At 53.7% G+C, this 20,491-nt stretch overlaps 1 protein-coding gene across 1 annotated transcript; it reads left to right on the top strand.

The window, feature by feature from the left end:
• The first annotated feature begins 10,025 nt into the window (after positions 1 to 10,025).
• Positions 10,026 to 16,042, top strand: LOC129734812 (T-cell activation Rho GTPase-activating protein-like). Its single transcript, XM_055700038.1, has 9 exons — positions 10,026 to 10,144; positions 10,967 to 11,086; positions 11,787 to 11,807; positions 12,000 to 12,084; positions 13,149 to 13,208; positions 13,440 to 13,601; positions 13,686 to 13,795; positions 14,005 to 14,144; positions 16,032 to 16,042. The coding sequence occupies exons 1-9, from the start codon at positions 10,026 to 10,028 to the stop codon at positions 16,040 to 16,042; spliced, it is 828 nt and encodes a 275-aa protein (XP_055556013.1).
• Positions 16,043 to 20,491: the final 4,449 nt, after the last annotated feature.

Below are 20,491 nucleotides of genomic sequence, written 5' to 3'. Positions count from 1 at the left end.
ATAACTAATGCTACTTGCATGCATCCCAGTTAAATGTACCGTGGCTAGCTTCTTCAACCAGTCTGGAGCTTAAAGGCCAGCTTCAAAATGCTGGTGGTGTGCTTTTTTCTACACATAGCTTCAGTCCGCTTGGAAGAAAACTGGATTGGTTCAACAAGTCTTTATGTAAGGTACAAAGAGAGCCTATTTGTAGCCTAACATGAGTGTCAAATAATCAGTACCTGTTAAACAGACTGACAACCTGGCTGAAGCCAATGCTACCAAAGAGGATAAGGTACAGGCTATGATGGTACAGTCTTGCTGTGAATACAACCCAGTCAAGGAAGTGTCAGGTATGTTCCTTGAAGGTTATGGGAACATTGTAGAGATGTTTGTTTTAAGAAGAGAGATGCATGCATACCTTTTCCTTTTTTTTTTTTTCTTTTTCAAAAAACTTCTAGTTACATGAAAGACCCCTGGGATCCACCTCCACCATAGTACATTTGCTTTCGTTTTGGAAAACCTGGCCACCATAAGGTTAAGTCTTAGGTTGAAGTCTCATTGTTGAGACCTAGGCATAAGTCTTGGAGCTAAGTCTTAATGTTAGAGTCTTAGGGTTAAGTCCTAAGTTTAAGTCTCAGGGTTAATTCTTAAGTTTAAGCCTTACGGATTGAGTCCTAGGGTTAAGTCTTAAGTTTAAGTCTTAAGTTTAGGTCTAAGGGTTAAGCCTTAGGGTCGAGTCTTGGGGATAAGTCTCAGGGTTATGTCTTAGAGTTAAGTCTCAGTGTTAAGTCTTATGGATAAGACTTAGGGTTAATTTGTAGGGTTAAGTTTTAGTGTTAAGCCTTAGGGTTAGATCTTATTGTTAAGCCTTAAGGTTAATTCTTAGGGTTAAGTCTCAGGGTTAAGATTTAGGGTTAAGTCTTAAAGGTTAAATCTCACGGTTAAGTCTCAAGGTTAATTCTTAAGGTTAAATCTTATGGTTAAGTCTTAGGGTTAAGTATTAAGGTTAAAACTTAAGGTTAAATCTTAGGGTTAAGTCTTAGGGATAACTGTTAGGGTTAAGTCTTAGGGCTAAGTCTTAGGGTTAACTATTAGGGTTAAGACACAGGGTTAAGTCCCATGGTTATATCTTAGTGTTAAGTCTTAGGGTTAAATCTTACCTTTAAGTCTCAGGGTTAAGTCTTAAGGTTAAATCTTAATTTAAGTCTTAGTGTAAAGTCTCAGGGTTGAGTCTTAAGGTTAAGTCATAAGGTTAAATCTTAAGGTTAAGTCTTTGGTTTAAGTTTTACGGTTAAGTCATAGGGTTAAGTCTTATACTTTAAATCTCACGGTTAATTCTCAAAGTTAACTTATAAGGTTAAGTCTTAGGGTTAATTCTTGTAGTTAAGTCTGGGGATAAGTCTAAGGGTTAAGTCTCAAGGTTAAGTCAGGTTTAAGTCTCAGTGTTAAGTCTTAGGTTTAAGTTTTAGGGTTAAATATTAAGGTGAAGTCTTAAATGTAAGTGTTAGTGTTAAGTCTAAGGGTTAAGTCTTAAGGTTAAGTTTTAAATTTAACTCTTAAGGTTAAGTCTTAAGGTTAAATCTTAAGGTTAAGTCTTAGGGTTAAGTCTCAGGGTTAAGTCTTAAGGTTAAATCTTTAAGGTTAACTATTCAGGTTAATACTTACGGTTAAATCTTAAGGTAAAATCTTAAGGATAAGTTTTAGGGTTAAATCTTAGGGTTAACTCTCAGAGTTAAGACTTAACATTAAGTCTTAAGTTTGAGCCTTATGAATAAGTCTTAGGGCTAAGTCTGAACGGTGAGCCATAGGGTTATGTCTTAGGGTTCAGTATTAAGATTAAGTCTGAAGGTTAAGTCTTAGGGTTCACTCTTATGGTTCAGTCTTAGGGTTAAGTCTGAAGGCAAAATCTTAAAGGTTAAATCTCAGGGTTAAGTTTTGCGGTTAAGTCATAAGATTACATCTTATGGTAAAGTCTCACGGTTAAGTCTCATGGTTAACTCTTAAGGTTAAGTTTTAGGATTAAGTCTTAGGGATAAGTCTTAGGGTTAAGTCTCAGAGTTAAGTCTCAAGGATAAGTTCCAGGGTTATGTCTTAGGGTTAAGTCTCAGGGTTAAGTCTTAAGATTAAGTCCTAGGCTTAAGTCTTAAGTTTATGTCTTAAGGTTAAGTCTTGGGTTAAGTCATAGGGTTCAGACGTAGGGTTGAGTCTTAAGTTTCATCCTTTAAGGTTAACCCTTCACCTTAATTCTTAAGGTTAAATCTTAAGGTTAAGTTTTAGGGTTAATTCTCAGGCTTAAGTCTTAAAGTTAAGTCTTAAGGTTGAGCCATAAGTATAAATCATAGGGTTAAGTCTATAGGGTTAAGTCTTTAGTGTATATCTTATGGATTGAGACTCAGGGTTAAGTCTTTAGGTTAAGTCTTAAGGTTAAGTCTTATGGATGAGTCTTAGGGTTAAGTCAAAAGTTTAATTCTTAAGTTTAAGTGTTAGGGTTAACTCTTAGAGTTAAGTCTTGGGGATAAGTCTTAGGGTTAAGTCTTAAAGTTAAGTCTTAAGGTTGAGTCTTAGGGTTAAAACTTAATGTTAAGTCTTGGGTTCAGTATTAGGGTTAAGTTTTATGGTTAAGTCTTAGGGTTAAGTAGTCTTAAAGGTTATATCTCAGGGTTAAGTCTTAGGGTTAAGTTTTAAGGTTAGATCTTAGGGTTAAATCTTAGGATAGAGCCTTAAGGTTGAGTCTTAAGGTTAAATCTTAAAGATAAGTCTTAGGGTTAATTCTCAGGGTTAAGTCTAAACGTTATATCTTTAAGTTTGAGCCTTAAGGTTAGGTCTTAGGGTTAAATCTTAGGTTTAAGTCTTAAAGGTTGAGTCTTAGGGTTAAGTCTTAGGCTTATAGTCTTAGGTCTCAGTCTTAAGGTTAAGTCTTAAATTAAAGTCTTAAGGTTACGTCCTAGGGTTAAGTCTTAGTGTTAAGTCTTAGGGTAAAGTCTTAACATTAAGTTTTAAATTTAAGTCTTAAGGTTAAGTCTCAGGGTTAAGTCTTAGGTTAATACTTAGTGGTAAGTCTTAGGGTTATGTTTTAAGGTTAAGTCTTAGGGTGAAGTCTCGGTGTTGAGTCTTAGGGTTAAGTCCTAAATTTAAGTCTTAGGGTTAAGACTTAAGGTTAAGTCTTAAGGTTGAGTCTTAGGGTTAAGTCTTAGGGTTACTACTATTACCGGGAACAGAGGTGTATTTCTCAAGTTCTTGCAACTTAGTCTTCTGCAAGATTGATCGATAGATAGATAGTCAGACGGACAGAAAAATTACGCAATAGCTGCCGTAAATGGTTCAGATTTGTTTCCATCAGGGTAGGGCGCAGAACTTCCTACATGGTGGTTATCTACTTCCTCATGCGGCCAAGAACTCCATCGTGTTTGCCATCACTGCTACCAGTTGCTCTGTTCCTTGCTTCTTTGGGCAACTTTGGAGCCTTTGCTGTGGAAACAGGCTGGTGTGATGAAATTTAGCACATAGGAATACTTCATGGTTTGCTGGCTCTTCAGCAGGGGTTTCCTTCCTCCACTCCCTGCCCAGCTCCACCCCTGTTCTCTTCATTCCTCTGTCCCTCTCCTGTCCCTCTCCTGCCACCACACCGCCCCATCTCACCCCCCTCTGCTGCTCGAAATATTAAGGGAACTAGACATGTATTGAAAAAAGTGGGGTTTCTCTTTCCTCTCCTGAGGATTTACCACCCAGAGCAGGCTCAGGTTCTGATCCTGCCAACTGCTCCCCAGCGCCTGGATGCTTGCTCTGGGAAACAAGGACAGCTGCTCTAATTCTTTTGCAGGCACAATCTTTGTTTAAATTCTAGTTGAAATGAAATAAAGAGCTGTCATCAGTCCCACCTGTGGCACAGAGAGACACCTGTGTTTCATGCACATGTCTGCACAGAAACACACACAGAGGGAAAAAAGCCCAGAACCGCTTTGTGCAAGGAAGTACGTAAACTCTCCCTATCAGCATTGCTGCTTTGAGCAATTGAATTGTTCTACAGTCAACTGACAAGCCGACACGCTGCCCATCAAATGAGAACCAGAATGTATGCCATTTGCAAGATGGGGCAGCAATAAGCTTTCAACCACTTTCCAGCAAGATCATGTCAAGCAAGGTGGTGTACTCATGGATTTTCTCCTCTGCAAAGCCATGAAGAAAACATGAACCGCAGTCCCCAAAGGCAAAGGAGCAAACTGAGGGAGAGCAGCTCATCGGCGCCTTTCAGAGCTTCAACAGTCTGGAGAAATGGGAAAAAACCCCATACAAAGAGAAACAGCAGCCAAGAAGCACTTTTATAAAATGCATATTGGGGCCTGTTCCAGACCTCAGAATGACTTTCAATATTGCTTTGCATGACTATTAGACCAAGGCCTAAAGTGGAGTGATAGCTTCTGCTTGCTGGGGCATGAGAAGATCACTCAAATGAGCGACACAGTAACAAGTGAACACCAAAGGCAACAGCGGAGCTTACCATTTCCCTCCACTGGCGACCAGCTGTGCAGTAAACCAGCTTAACCAGCCTCCCTAAGGATGGCTCTAAAGTCACTGAAAAGGAAAAAAAGAAGGTAAGTTCTTAGACTGGAATGCAAAGGCACCATCTTGGCTCCCAGGCAGGTGGCACTGATGGCCCAGCAGGGTCATGTCCCCACGTTCCAGGAAAGATAAAAAAAGTGCAGTGTTGCCTTCACAGGCACACGGTGACCTGGGTCAGGAACGGCACGGCGGCCGACCCCTGGCCGCGCGGTCCATTAGCTCACAGACACCAATGTGGTGGATGGCAAATGGCGTTTATTGCTGAACGGCGTGACACTATATAGCCTAGGTTTACACTGTCACTTCCGTTTGCTTACATCATAAACTAAAGCTGTTGGCTACATGGAGGGGGGCCCTGTGTTTCCGTACAGCGCGAGATCTTCCGGTCGCCAGGCCCTACCTAGCAACAGTGCAGGACGTGTTTGTGGGGTGGGTTTGATGCATCCTTTCCGTTTGGTGAAAGCCTGAGGAAGGATGTACCCCACGGTAGGACCGGTGGCACTTTAGACCTGAGGTTAAAAAAGTGCTGCACATCAGTGACACTCCCCAAGCTGCTTTCACCACCAAACAATAAAAGATTTGCTTTCTCCAGTATGGTGGGAATGATGCCATAAAGTCGGTCATGGAGAGAAACCCTCTAAGCCTTGCTTGCAAGTTTCAGAAGGCAGGCATTCTTTATGGCAGTGCTGGGAGCACGGGGGAATGTTTCCTCTGAGCGTGCTCACCCAGTTACTCGAGGGCACGCACTATGGACAGCAGAGCACTTGCACACTCATAGCGCATTACACATGCATTTTCAGTCAGGCACAGGATGGGTTACAAGTTTCTTGCTTTAATACAAATGAGCACACACCCTCAGACAGCACTGCTGAGGTTTTTTACTAGCTCCCCATGCTCCCCAAGCAGGGCCTTGCCCTCTCTCGGGGGGGTATCTGAGTCAGAGGTCGCGATCTCCCCCCACAACAATTACCTCTGCCCGACTTCCAACCAACATTCTGCGGATCGCAGCACTCTATTGGCTTGTCTCCTCCTGTGGCCACAACGTCCTCACCCAGAGGCTCTTTCTGCATCACTGAAGAGAATGGAGTTCTTTTCCCCATCCATTCTTTGTTCCCCATCCTTCCCAAGGCTGACTCCCTGGATGAGAGGTCCCTTAATTTGTCACTTCTAACAGCTTTAGAGAGTCAGCTTGGCCTAACCTTTGTGCGCAGGTGTGTTTAACGTAGAGCTAAACACCAAATCAGTGTGGTAACTGGGGAGCTCAGACATCTTGTCCCTTTGCCGAGCCAGCAGCCTTCCCTTAACAGAATCCCTGGACATAAACGTATATACAGTGGAATCTATACGGTGGCATCAAACGTCTGCCCAGACACCACATCCGTCCCTAAAATCCTTCCCCCCAAACAACCCTGAAAGACTTCCCTTGACCCCCTCCTCCACCCTGGCTGTTCCTGAAATCATCCCCCACCTCCACCTCCCCGCCCTGTCCCTAAAACCTTTTCCCCCAGACCCTGGTCCAGCCCTCCCCCACCCTCGGCCCGTCCCTAAAATCCTTCCCCCAACCCCCCGGTTCTTCCCTAAAGGCCTCCATCAACCCCCCGTCCGTCCCTAAAACCCTTCCCCCAGGCCCCCCAATCTGTTCTCTAAATAACACACACACCCTCAACCCCCCCCACGCCCCCACCCCCGGTTTATCAATACACACACACACACCTCCCCCCATCCCCCCCCCCCCCACACCCACTCCCACAAACACACATCCTTGCCCCACCCCCACACACCCCGCTCCATCCCTAAACACCTTCATCCATTCCCACCCGTCCGTCCCTAAACCCCTTCCCCCCGCCCCCTCCCCTGCCCCCGTCCCTCTGTCCCTGGCACGGCCCAACTGCCCAGCACCACCAGACCACTCTGGCCCAAACACCGTAAGGCAATGGTTCCCACCTGCCAATAGCAAGTCGAGGAACATTTTTTCTTCTTAAATAGAGAGAGTTTTACTTCACACGATGCCGACTACGCCAGATTATGTTTTGCTGACTGACTGGATACACAGCAAAGCTGAACTCTGCATCAAATATAATCAAATGTATCAAATATATCAAATGATGGAATATATCAAACGCAGTTTCTTATATTACAATAAAAGAAAATAGCATGCAATATGATAAAAGGAACCAGTAGCAGTTACTGTGAGCAATATGATAAAAGAGCAACAGAAGCGAAGCATCCAATTGTTATTCCAAAGTGTTAACATGCCTAAGGAAAGGAGACATCACCAATTCCCACCCCAATTCCCTTCGGCTGGGAGCCCCCTTGCAGCTGGTGCCAGGAGTCTCTTGGGAACTGGGAAATTCCCCTGGAGAAGGTGCCAGGAAGGAATTCTCTTGCTGCTTCCCACCGTGCATGGTAGCCATGTGAGGCACAGCGCAAGGGTTCTGCTCCCTGCTTTCTGTGGTGAGAAAATTGACACAGCACTTTAGAACTCATACAGAAGCAAAAAACATGGCTTGGGAAAGTGCAGGGCTGCTCCCCTGGAGAGGGTTCCAGGCAGGAATTCTCTTGCTGCTTCTCACCCTGCCCTGGCAGCCATGTGAGGCACAGCACAAATGTGCTGCTCCCTGCTTTCTGTGCTGAGAAAACTGACCTCTTTTCAGTGGCAATAATGCACAGCCCAAAAAACTTGCCTTGACAAAGTGCAGCAGTGCTCCCTGGAGAAGGTGCCAGGCAGGAATTCTCTTGCTGCTTCTCACCCTGCCCTGGCAGCCATGTGAGGCACAGCACAAGAGTTCTGCTCCCTGCTTTCTGTGGTGAGAACATTGACCAAAACCTTGTGCACTCATGCAGCACCAGAGCTCACCTTGGCAAAGTGCAGCACTGCTCCCCTGGAGAAGGGGCCATGAAGGAATTCTCTTGCTGTTTCTCACCGTGCCCGGGCAGCCATGTGAGGCGCGGCACAAAAGTTCTGCTCCCTGCTTCCTGTGGTGAGAAAACTGACCTCTCACATTTGCAATCATGCAGAGCCGAAAAAACCCTCACTATGGGTAAAGTGCAGCACTGCTCCCCTGGAGAAGGTGTGAGGAAGGAATTCTCTTGCTGCTTCTCACTCTGTCCTTGCAGCCATGTGAGGCACAGCACAAATGTTCTGCTCCCTAATTTCTGTGATCTGAAAATTAACCCCTCACATTTTCAATCGTATAGAGCCAAAAATACCTCACCTTGACAAGTGCAGCACGGCTCCCCTGGAGAAGGTGCCAGGCAGGAATTCTCTTGCTGTTTCTCACCGTGCCCTGGCAGCCATGTGAGGCACAGCACAAAAGTGCTGCTCCCTGCTTTCTAAAGTTAGCAAAATTGACCGTTCACAGTTGTACTCATGTTGAGACAAGACTTTCTTACTCAAAAGCAAAACCCAAGAAACCACGTAGCCTTGGGAACCCCCTTGTCCTTCCGTGTGGCTGGTGACTTCCCATGGCTCTTCCACAAGGCAGGACAGATAACCACGAATTTGGAAGCCCACGTAAATTCAAGTACACTTAGTCCTCTGACAGTCACTACTTATGGGCCAGCGGTCCTCTCACCCCTCCACAGATCTGCCTGTTAGTCCTCTAGCAGTCATTCCCCATGGAGGGACCACAAGTCCTCCACACCTACCCACCAGCTCACCAGAAATGAGTCAGACCACGCCAGAAGTGACACTGCCTGACCTGCAGGAGATCTATTAGACCAGTATCGATGGTTTCAAGACAGAAAAGCCCACCACCATCCACCAGCACAGCAGAAAAACAACCAGAAGAAACATCATACACAAACCAAAGGCACCCATCCGAACCCCACAAAGGCAAAATAGCTGAAAAAAGGCACTCTCCACAAAAAAAACCCACCACACAGATCACAAGATAAGATAAAAATGCCATAACCCCAGGAACGCAGGGCCAACAAACACAGATTCTGTCCATTACAGTAACACACTTTGACACTAACTCGCTTGACCTCTGACATACTTGACCTTGTTGCCCCCAAACCACAGCACATCGTAGCCCTAAGGCAACACAAAACGGAGCACAAAGTCCCTGAAGATCTCCGCCAGGGCAAAAGCAAAGCACAGAGCCACACAGGAGGGTGGGGTTGGAAGGGACCCGTGGAGGTCCTCTGGGCCAAGCCCTCTGCTCCAGCACGCTCGCCTCGAGCAGGTTGCTGAGAACTGTGTGCCCTTGGCCTTTGAAGATCCCCAAGGACAGAGACTGCACAACCTCCTTGGGCAACCTCTGCCAGCATTTGATCGCCCCGAGGGGGAAAATTTGCCATTTCTATCTCTCCTTTCACTGTACCACATTCCAGAACAGCCATGAGATGACAAGCTCAGGCTTGAAAGCCAGTGCTGTGGCTGGCCTGAAATTCTGTCCCCCTTTTTTTCATCCACTAGTAGCTAAAGGAGGACAAAGAAGGATTTCTTTCAAAGGAGAACGTCTCTTTTCCTCTGTCCTTCTTCTCTACCAGTGATCTGGATTCTGAGTGCTGTGCCACTGTCCTAATGGCTGGGATAGGGATACTTCTTGTAGGACAGGGAGGAGGTGACAGTGGAGATGATCAGGCTGGGGAAGCTGAAGGAAAACGCAAGCAACTGGAGTTGCCTGGAGCAAGAGTGGCCAGCTTCTGAGCTAGGTCACCTCGTGTCCTCAGCTCCCATGCAGGAGCTGAACCACACACATGGACTGCAAAGCAGTGTGACCCATAGAAAAAAGTTTGCTTGGCTCGGGATCGCCCAGGGGCATTTAACTGCAATTCCGCCCTTGTCAGCAGGAAGGAAACATGCCCTGCAAGCACACACTGAGGCACGACACCTTGCCCGGGGCTAAAGGGTACCTCAGGAGACCTACATGGGACCCCCCAGCACCTGGATTGCTGGCTGGAGGATGGGTAGGTCAAAGGACCCTGATGGGAGCCCTGCAGGCTCTCGTACATTGGACCAACGGGCACCTTCCCTTGTCATACAGAGCATCCTCTCGGATGCTCTGGACAGTTTCTGGTAGATCTCTGGAGAAGAGCTTCTCCCCAGGCCTCTCCCATGGGCTTGCTCACCCCCGGAGCCCTTCCCAAGCACAGCCCCAGCAGGTGGATGCAACCGGCGTTGCAGGGAAGAACAAGCAGCAGGCACCACAGTCAGCACTGCGGGAAAGCTGGGACTCCAGACACCCACCCAGGCTCTCCAATCCCAGCCTGGCCCACAAGAGTGCCTTTATCTCCCTTTCCCAGAAGTGCTGAATTCCCCTTCCAGCATTAGCCACTGGACCCACGCTGCTTCTTGCTGCAGTGTACAACAGCCACAAGAGAATTTGCTAGATGTCTCTGATTTCCTGCATTTTTCCTGAACAGGGCGGGTGTGTAACTCTCTGAATCACTTCTATTTGAAGCAAGGCATTGCTTAGGGTCAACAGTGAAACGAGACACAGGCCATCAAAAGCTGACTACTTTTCCCCTTCTTTGCCATGGTCACGGCCTACCCCACAGACTCGCCCCTGGCCGTGTCGGCCACCGGCTGGGTGAAGGTCATGGCTAACCGGGCAGGGGCTCCTGTGTGGCGCTCATCCAGCCCTGATTGCCAAGGGTGAAGCCTTAGCACCCAGGTGGAATAAAGCCTTCCCAAGCAAGGGTGGTGCTCCAGGGGCACCACAATTCCTGCCGAAGCTCACCACACATTTCATTTCCCTGTGGCGCCTGGCAGGACACGAGCGGCTCTTGACTGCTGCTAGTCCCCCCGTCTTTTGGTAAAAATGGAAGTTTTTCCTCCTGCTGGGCCTGCTCCAGTTCCAGCGCCTTGGGGCCTGAGGCCTGGCACGGCCTGTGTGCCAGAGGCCTTCCGACCGCTAGGCCGGCCTCCACCAAGAGGAGTCTGCCTCAGGCCACAACGGTCACCTCTAGGAAAAACGGCTTCTTTTATCGAGCAGGACCCTGTCCAAACCCCAGGTGAAAGCGCTGGCCGCAGGCGCAGGGAGGTGGCCCTTGCCCCCTGCCCTGTCCTGCGCGGGGCTCCCCGGGGCGAGGCAGGCCCGGCCATACTGGAGAGGGCCCCAGCCCCGCCCCGCAGGCCCCGCCCACTTTCCGTTGGGCTCAGACCGTTGGTCACGGGGAGCCCACGGCCACCACAGGCAGCAGGGCAGAGCCGTGCTGGCACGCAGCGGCGCTGGCAGGAGGCAGCCTCTGGCCCAGCAGCGCTGCCACAGCACCAGCACCCCGCTTCCCAGCCTCGCCGTCGCCGGCTGGGCCCCCTCCTCGCTGCACGGCCAGGGCCCTCCTCTCCCGGGCAGGATGGGCCAGGCCAGCTGCTGCTGCGGCTCCAGGTGGGCTCCCCCCGGGCTCGGGGACACGCGGGCACAGCTGGGCCACGCAGCACTGGCGTTGCTCACGCCCGCCGCTCTCTGCTCTGCAGGGAGGCTCTCAGCGACGCCGAGCCGGTGCTGAGCGCGGACGTGCGGCTGACCCGGGGCCGCAAGAGGAGCGAGAGGCGCCTTCTGCTCCTCCACGAGGAACTGGTGGTCGCCAAGTTGCAGTAAGACCCTCAGAGCCCAGATCCTTGCCCCCAGCCCCGGCCCAGAGACACCCTGGCACCAGCCCCAGGCCCCGGCCCCTCGGTGCTGGAGGCACCAACGTCCGTCCCAAGGGCAGGTGGGGGACAGGGCTCTGCGCGTGGGGACCCAGCCCAAGGAGCCCCCCTCCAGCTCAGTGCCCGCCTCTGCTCTCTGCAGACATGGCACCAGCCTGCGCCCACAGCTCCGCCTGGCGCTGGACCAGCTGTGGGTGCTCAGCAGCGGGAAGGAGGCTGCGGGGCAGGATGGACAGGAGGAGGAGGAAGGCACCGATGAGGACAGCACCTCTGTCATCCTCGCCTGGCCCACCGGCTCCTGCATCGCCACTTTTGGGTGAGTCGTGGTCGGGCAGCAGAGGTTCCCAGCCGTGCCCACGCCATCCCATGAACACAGGCCTCTGCCTTGCGTGCAGAGCTGGGCAGGGAGCAGGCAGCCCGGTGGCAGGGAGGGAGGGATGTGGGATGTTTCCCCATCCTGCATCCCCTGGTCACCTTTTGGTCCCCAGAAGGGAAGGGCAAATGCAGCCGCTCAGGCAGGACAGAGCGACCCAGGGCTTGGACAGCGCCTCTGTCCTGCCCCACAGCACAGGGCTGTGCAGGCACCCACCTTTGCCCAGGGCTGGGGGCAGCAGGGCCTGACGCTCTCTCTCCTCTCTATCTGTAGATCCCAGGCACTGAAGGAGCTGTGGGTGGCCACGCTGCTGGGGTAAGCCGGGGGGATGCTCCAGGAGAAGCTGGATGGACGGGCGAACACAGCCCCCAGCTGGGGAAGGTGCCCCCGTGGCTGCGAGCAGCTCTCGGGCACAGCTGCCTGACAAGAGACAAGAGACGGCTTGGGGCTCACCCAGCTCTCTCCCTCTCCCTTCCCGGTGCACAGGACACCAGAAGGACGCAAGGGAGCCCGCGTCACCCATCTGACATCCATCAAGCTCCTGGAGAGGGAGCTGAGCCGCCGCCACGCCGTGAGTGTCTCTCTGCTCTGGGCCCTGTCCCCAAGCACTGCTCCTGCAGCCGAGCAGCAGAGCCATGGCTGCTCACCTTCTTCCCCTCCTTCTCTCCTGCCCAGTGGAGGACACTGCGCGCCAGGAGCCTGGAGAGGCTGATGGAGGCACAGGCAGAGGTGAGAATGGCTGCCTTGCACCTGCCTCTGGCTGCGCCGGGGTGCGCAGGGACTGGGGTGAGCTTGTGCGGGAGGGACAGAGGGTCTGATGGTGCCACTCAGGGAGCAGAGAGTTTTGGGAAGCCAGCAGCACGCCAGCACGTTCTGACTGGTGACACTGGGAGGAACCCTGCCACATGGGGAAGAGAGCCCGGGAGGGCAGAGGGTCCCAGCTCTGCCGCGCTCAGGCTGCTGGTGGCCCTTTCTGCTGCGGGGCTGCTCTCCAAGCACAGCCCGATTCTTGGTTCTTGCAGGCTCATCCCAAGCAAGGGCCTGCGACGGCCCCATCTGCAAACGCAGGGGGACTTTGCCCCGCACCAGGTGAGTTTGGGAAAGCAAGGCAACCTCCTGCAATGCTGTGCTCACTTGTCCCCGAGTGTCGCCATGCAGGTTGGGCAGCCCACGGAAGGATGTCACCTGGACGGACAAGGACAACTGCTGGGCAGTGCCTGCTGGATATGCTTCTGCGGGGACACGGAGCCTCTGCTGCTGCCCGCAGCTTGCAGGAGGGCAGGGCGAAGGCTGGCACAGGCTGACCCCGTGGCACGATGGCTCTCAAGAGCCTCTAAGTCAACACCTCCGAGCCACAGCCGCGGTTCCAGCTGCTGCCTCCCTGCCCATCCTGCCGCACCACACAGCACCGTGCTGCCGGCAGGGCAGCGCAGGGCAGGGCAGGCGCTGGGACCGCTGGCCTGGGGTCTCCATTGGTGGTGTCTTACTCTGTTTTCCTCTGCAGCAGGAGGGAGCAGCAGCGGGAGCAGCACCAGCAGGAGGAGGATGGGGCTGCCCTGGCCCTTCGCCCTGCGGCGCACCCCGGCCGCTGCCCAGGCGCCAGGGCAGGCGGGCTCCAGCTGCAGCAGGGCGCTCTTTGGGCAGCCCCTGGCAGCCCTCTGTGGGGAGGACAACACGCTGCCCCGGCCCATCCAGGTAAGCCAGCCTGGACAGACGGGATCCCCAGCCGTCCCTCCGGCTGCTCTGGAGAGGGCCTGCGTGTCCCCAGCAGCTGCGGGGACAGGGCACTGGACTCTGCACCCCCAGAACCTGCTTCTGGTCCCAGACCCTTTGTGGCGCTTAGGCAACCACGTCTGGGGCAGTGCTCTGGTCCTTGCCACCGCTTGGTTCTTCAGCCAAGCAAGTGGCCTGCTGCCTCTCCTGCAGGAGCTGCTGGCTGTCCTGCGCCAGCAAGGACCAGCAACGGAGGGGATATTCCGCAGAGCTGCCGGTGGGACAGAACTTCGGCAGCTGCGCGAGGCCCTGGACCGCGGCAAGGACATCGACGTAGGAAGCCAGCCTGCGCTGCTGCTGGCCGTCATCTTGAAGGTGAGCACTTCTGACGTGCAGCTGGAGGAGCTCCTGGCTGGCCTGCAGCGTTCAAAGGCTCACCTGCAGCCCTTGGCATTGCAGGACTTCCTGCGAAGCATCCCCACCAAGCTCCTCGTCGTCGACCTCTACGAGGACTGGATGGCAGCCATGGAGAGGGCCAGCAAGCAGGCCAAGGTGGAGGAGCTGAAAGTGTAAGTGTGGGCAGCAGCCTGCCTGGTGAGCAGGGACCGGGAGAGTTCTGGGACCTGCCTGCAAAGGCACGGGCTCCTCAGAAAGCTGTCTTTTCGGGCAGCTGCCAAGCTGTGCAACACGGCCGCTGGCTCCCACCCACCTGGGGCCAGCTGCAGGGACGGCTGTGGGCACCCTCTGCTTCATCAGCCTTGTCTTCCTCTTCCCTCAGGGTGGCTGACAAGTTGCCTGCGGCCAACCTCCTCCTCCTGAAGCGGCTGATGGCCCTGCTGCAGCACATCGGCCACAACACAGCCACCAGCAGAATGAGCTGCAGCAACCTGGCCATCTGCGTCGGGCCCAACCTGCTGAGCCCACCCAACGAGGACCTGCTCCCGCTGCAGGCCATGCTGGCGGTGACCGAGAAGGTACGCCCTACCCAGCAGCCAGTGCTGCCTTCCCGGCCCATCGGAGCTTGGCTGTTGCGAGGTCCCTGGCTGCCTCCTCCCTTGGGCCAGTGCTGGTGGGCTGGGTGCCTGGAAGAGCAACCCCCAGCCGCAGCCGCCTGCGCAGGCGAAGGGTCAGCAGTGGGAAAGGCTGCTTGACACGTCTGCAGGCACCTGGCTTGAGACCAAGGCTTTGATGTCTGCAGGTGAACGTGCTGGTGGAGTTCCTCATTGAAAACTGCGGGGACATCTTTGGGGAGGAGGTGGCCGGCCTCTCCCCTCCATCAGCCGAGGAGGTGCCAGCACCCATGGACCGGGGCACAGGTAGGAGGCGGGACTGAGGCTTGTCACAGACACTGGGGCTTGGGATGCCAGAAACCTCAACGCTGACGAGACAAGTGGTGTAGGGCTCGGCTGGGCTTTGCTTAGGTGTTCTTGACTTCCAAGAAGTCGCGCTGCTGCACGTGCTTTTCCTTTCCAGAGCTGCGGTGCGAAGAGCAAAGTGGCCCTGCAGGCACAGCAGAGACCCAGCATCCGGCAAAAGCCTTTCTGGATGCAGCCGCCTCTCTGCTGGGCAGCGACAGCGGAGCTGGGGGAGACACAGGGGCAGGGCCCAAAGCGGCAGAGGTACGGCAGCTCCACAGACGCTGGGGCAACATGTCTCAGGTGGGACAGTAATTTCCCAGGAGGCCAAGCAGCCGCTGGGCCTCCTCCTGGCAGCCGCTCTCTTGTGCCTTTGGGGTTCCTCCTCTCCCCCCAGAGTGTTGCGTGCTAAGGAAAACTGGAAAGGCTGTTTCTGGAATGCACTTCATTAAGTGTGATCTGCTTCATCAAACAAAACATAGCTACAAAATACCCACAAAAGGACAGAAAGGAGTAGCTGCCACCTTGAGAGGGCTTTTGCTCAAATCCTACTCCGTCGCAGCTTCATCAAGTCTAGGCTGCGTTGGCTGGACTGTGCAAAATGTGCACGATGCAAACCAGCATCTCCTCTGTAGAGCTCATACAGCAATTTGGCAGTCAGGCCCTCACTACCCCAGGCTGTCACTTGCCACCCGTTACCTCCCAAGTTTCTGGTTTAGGCACCTCCAGATTTGCCTCCAGGCACCCCCGAGGGCACGGCAGAGTCCCTGGCACGCCTGCCACAACTGACCAGCCTGCCCCAGGAAACCAGGTAGGAAGAGCTCCCCTTGCCTGACCTGAGAGCTCGCTGCAGGGGCTTGGGGCTTTCCCCATCTCATCACGCTGTGGGATGGAAAGGTTTGCAGGCTCCCACCAGGAGAAGGAAAAGTCAAGGAAAAGGAAGAGAAAAGAAGCCTGGGCAGAGGAGAGGGACAGCCAAGCACAAATAAAACGGAGAAGAGAGGAAGCGATTTTGTGGACCCAAACCTGAGAAAATGCAGGAAGCTGCAGCACGTCAGGAAGGCCAGGTGCGTACCACGCGCTGCTGCCCATCTTTCCCAGCCCTGAACACGGCCCTAAGTCAGCCCAGCTGGCTGGCAAGGGCCGGCGAGGGCTGGTGCGGAGCAGGGTTTGGGATGAGCCCCACGGCAGCTCCCCGGGGGCTCCCCGTCGAGCCCTGCTGCGCGGCACAGGGGCACTGTCAGCATCCCTGCGCACGCACAGCTCCCTAGGGACATCACCCCTGGGGAGAAGGCACCGGAGCCGGCCTCGAGTGGAGGCCAGCAAGAGCTGTCCCTTCTGGGCCATGAGGAATTCCTCGGAAACAGCGTCCCCCAAAGAGGGGGGAACCAAATCCTGCCTCTTCCTGCCTCTGGGGGCTTATCAGAGCTTTCTGACTCTGTCGTTGCAGGTGCCGACTGATTTCCACCGGCTGAACAGCTGTGACTCCTGGGCCCCTGCAGCTGCTGTTGACAATAAAAGAATCTTTTCCCTCTCCTGACTGTGTCTGCCATAGGGTCTTGTGGAGTGGGGAGCGCTTGTGCTGGGGTGGACCCTCGGGGAGGAGATTGGGATGGTCCCTTGCCCCAGCACCCTTTCCAGCGGGCATCGGGGCTGAGCTGAGGGGCTTTAGGAGGAAAAGCAAAGCACAGAGCCACACAGGAGGGGGGGTTGGAAGGGACCCGTGGAGGTCCTCTGGGCCAAGCCCTCTGCTCCAGCACGCTCGCCTCGAGCAGGTCGCAGAGAACTGTGTGCCCTTGGCCTTTGAAGATCCCCAAGGACAGAGACTGCACAACCTCCTTGGGCAACCTCTGCCAGCATTTGATCGCCCTGGGGGGAAAAATTTGCCATTTCAGTCTCTCCTTTCACTGTACCACATTCCAGAACAGCCACGACATGACCAGCTCAGGCTTGAAACCAAGTGCTGTGGCCAGCCTTCAGGGCCAGCAGGGACCGGGGGCGAGGGGAAGTGTTTTAGGGACGGACCGTGGGGGCCGGAGGGAGGGATTTGAGGGACGGACGCCGAGGAAGGCCTCATCCCTGCAGCGATGGCTCAGGCCCAGGGCAGGGCTCTTCTCTGGGTGCCACGGGGTCGATTGCAAAGGACCAGGCCGCCCCACGCAGGGAGCAGGTGCGTGCCGGGGTGCCAGGGGCCCTGCCTGGCTGTTCCCAGCCCAGCCCCGGCTGGGGCCAGCCCTGCGCTGCAGCCCTGGGGCCGAGGCGCAAGGAGCCGGGCATTGCTGAGGGTGCTGCACCCTGCCGGGCCCCGCCGCCGGCTGCCGGCTGCCCTGGGCTGCCCCTCGCTCCCCCAGCTCTGCCTGCTGCCAGCGCCGGGGGCACCGCCACGGGGCTTGCCCCCTGCCCACAGCTGCCCTGACCCACAGCTGCAGCTGTACGTGGTGCCCACATCGCACAGCTGGGGCGGGGGGTGGCAGGTCTCTCTGGTGGCAGCCTGGGACTGGGGGCAAAGCCAAGCCCATCCCTCGCTTGTGATCTTTGTGCCCAGGGAGAGCCAGTGCAGACGTGTGCTGCGCTGGGGAGTGTCCCGCGGGGAGGTGACGGCCGACTGCAGAGCAGCACTGAGACCCGCGCGACAGCAACGGCAGCCGGTGGCCGCAGAGCAGCCCAGGGGAGCTGGTTCCCTCGACGGGCCCCAAAGCAGCCTTCCTCAGCCCCTGCTTTTGGTGACATGTGGAGCAGCGCACGGATGTCTCTCAGGCTTCCAGGCCTGAGGAGGCTTTCCTCCTCAGGGGCACTGTCAGAAATCCTGCTCCCAGGATTAAAGCACCCCTCCCCCCATGGATCCGAGGCTGTGTGTCCAGCCCCCTGGAGCTGGGTACAGGTGCCCTGGGCGGTCTCTCAGGGAGGATGGGGCCACCTGCCTGGTGGCTCTGACACAGAAATGATGAGCTGAAGCCCTGTGGTGGTGGAGGGCTGGCTCAAAGCCTCCGAGTGCCTCAGCCTCTCTGCCCAGGAGCGTTTATCTCAGGCCCTTTTCCAGGGTGTGAAGACGCATGGCGGTGTTGTCCTGGTGCCTCCATCTTGTTCTCTCTTGAAGGTTGTGATACTTGAGGTCAGGGAGCACCTGAAAGCCCTGGCGGAGATCTCCAGGGACTTTGTGTTCCATTTTGTGTTGCCTTAGGGCTACAGTGTGCTGGGGTTTGGCGGCAACAAGGTTATGGTATGCCAGAGGTCAAGCGAGTTAGTGTCAAAGTGTGTTATTGTTATGGTCACAATCTGTGTTTGTTGGCCCTGCGTTCCTGGGGTTATGGCATTTTTATCTTATCTTGTGATCTGTGTGGTGTTTTTTTTTGTGGAGAGTGCCTTTTTCAGCTTTTTTTTCCTTTGTACAGTACGGATGGGTGCCTTTGGTTTGTGTACGAAGTTTCTTCTGGTGGTTTTTCTGCTGTGCTGGTGGATGGTGGTGTTTTTTCTGTCTTGAAACCATCGTTACTGGTCTAATAGATCTCCTGCAGGTCAGGCAGTGTCACTTCTGGCGTGGTCTGACTCATTTCGGGTGAGCTGGTAGGTAGGTGTGGAGGACTTGTGGTCCCTCCATGGGGAATGACTGCTAGAGGACTAACAGGCAGATCTGTGGAGGGGTGAGAGGACCGCTGGCCCATAAGTAGTGACTGTCAGAGGACTAAGTGTACTTGAACTAACGTGGGCTTCCAAATTCGTGGTTATCTGTCCTGCCTTGTGGAAGAGCCATGGGAAGTCACCAGCCACACGGAAGGACAAGGGGGTTCCCACGGGTACGTGGTTTCTTGGGTTTTGCTTTTGAGTAAGAAAGTCTTATCTCTACATCAGTGCAACTGTGGACAGTCAATTTTGCTGACTTTAGAAAGCAGGGAGTAGCACTTTTGTGCTGTGCCTCACATGGCTGCCAGGGCAGGGTGAGAAGCAGCAAGATAATTCCTTCATGGCACCTTCTCCAGGGGAGCAGCGCTGCACTTTCACGAGGTGAGCCCTGGTTCTGCATGAGTGCAGAAGGTTTTGGTCAATTTTCTCACCACAGAAAGCAGGGAGCAGAACTTTAGTGCTGACTCACATGGCTGCCCGGGCAGGGTGAGAAGCAGCAAGAGAATTCCTTTCTGGCATGTTCTCCAGGGGGCAGGGCTGCACTTTCCCAAGATGATTTTTATTGGCTCTTAACGACTGCAACTCTGAAGGGTCAATGTTCTCACCACAGAAAGCAGGGAGCAGCACTTTTCTGCTGTGCCTCACATGGCTGCCCGGGCAGGGTGAGAAGCAGCAAGAGAATTCCTGCCTGGCACCTTCTCCAGGGAGCCGTGCTGCACTTTGCTGAGGTGAGCTCTGGTTCTGCATGAGTGCAAAATGCTTGGGTCAAATTTCTTACCACTGAAAGCGGGGAGCAGAACTTTTGTGCTGTGCCTCACATGGCTGCCAGGGCAGGGTGAGAAGCAGCAAGAGAATTCCTGCCTGGCACCTTCTCCAGGGGAGCTGTGCTGCACTTTCCCAAGATATATTTTTTCTTTTGGCTCTGCATGAGTGCAAAAACTTTGGGTCCATTTTCTCATCACAGAAAGCAGGGAGAAGAACTTTTGTGCTGTTCCTCACATGGCTGCAAGTGCAGGGTAGAGAACAGCAAGAGAATTTTTTCCTGGTACCTTCTTTATGGGAGGAGTGCTGTACTTTCCCAAGGTGATTTTTTGGGCTTTTAACCATTGCAACTCTGAAGGATCAATTTTATCACCACAGAAAGCAGAGATCAGAACTTTTGTGCTGTGCCTCACATGGCTGCCAGGGCAGGGTGAGAAGCAGCAAGAGAATTCCTGCCTGGCATCTTCTCCAGGTAAGCAGCGCTGCGCTTTAAGGTGATTATTTTTTTTTCTGTGCATGATTGCCACTGAAAAGAGGTCAGTTTTCTCACCACAGGAAGCAGGGAGCAGCACATTTCTGCTGTGCCTCACATGGCTGCCAGGGCAGGGCGAGAAGCAGCAAGAGAATTCCTGCCTGGCACCTTCTCCAGGGGGACAGTGCTGCACTTTCCCAAGATGTATTTTTTTCTTTTGGCTCTACAGGAGTGCACAAACTTTGGTTCCATTTTCTCACCACAGAAAGCAGGGAGCAGAACTTTTGTGCTGTGCCTCGCATGGCTGCCAGGGCAGGGTGAGAACAGCAAGAAAATTTTGTCCTGGTACCTTCTTTATGGGAGGAGTGCTGCACTTTCCCAAGGTGCCTTTTTTGGGCTCTTAACGGTTGCAGCTTTGAAGGGTCAGTTTTGCTCACCACAGGAAGCAGGGAGCAGAACTTTTGTGCTGTGCCTCACATGGCTGCCAGGGCAGGGTGAGAAGCAGCAAAAGAATTCCTTCCCGGCACCTTCTCCAGGGGGGAACAGTGCTGCACTTATGTCAAGGTCAGCTCTGGTTCTGCATGAGTGCAAAATTTTGGGGTCAATTTTATCACCACGCAAAGCAGGGAGCAGAACTTTAGTGCTGTGCCTCACATGGCTGCCAGGGCAGGGTGAGAAGCAGCAAGAGAATTCCTGCCTGGCACCTTCTCCAGGGGGACAGTGCAGCACTTTGCCAAGGTGACTCTTTGGGGCTCTGCATGATTGCCAATGTAAAGGCGTCCAGTTTCTCACCACAGAGAGAAGGGTGCCGAACTTTTCTGCTGTGCCTGACGTGGCTGCAAGGACATGGTGAGAAGATCCCAGGTAGGAATTCTCTTGCTGTTTCCCACCGTGCCCTGGCAGCCATGAGAGGAACAGCACAAAAGTTCTGCTCCATGCATTCTGTTCTGAGAAATTTGACCTCTCATACTTGGAATCATTCACAGAACAAAAAAATCACCTTGGGAAAGCGCAGCGCTGCTCCCCTGGAGAAGATGCTAGGAAGGAATTGTTTT

Source organism: Falco cherrug (genome assembly GCF_023634085.1).
Source record: "Falco cherrug isolate bFalChe1 chromosome 17 unlocalized genomic scaffold, bFalChe1.pri SUPER_17_unloc_1, whole genome shotgun sequence".
In the NCBI taxonomy this organism is placed as follows: domain Eukaryota; kingdom Metazoa; phylum Chordata; class Aves; order Falconiformes; family Falconidae; genus Falco; species Falco cherrug.
The sequence above is the reverse complement of the archived record's forward strand: the minus strand, read 5'-3'. Positions and strand labels throughout refer to the sequence as shown.

Bases quoted from the DNA above. Each gene is read 5' to 3' on its own strand.
- LOC129734812 (XM_055700038.1), top strand. From the start codon at position 10,026: ATGGTCACGGCCTACCCCACAGACTCGCCCCTGGCCGTGTCGGCCACC. The intron at 11,087-11,786 runs GTAAGACCCTCA...CTCTATCTGTAG, and splicing joins CTGGTGGTCGCCAAGTTGCA to ATCCCAGGCACTGAAGGAGC. The intron at 13,796-14,004 runs GTAAGTGTGGGC...CTCTTCCCTCAG, and splicing joins AAGGTGGAGGAGCTGAAAGT to GGTGGCTGACAAGTTGCCTG.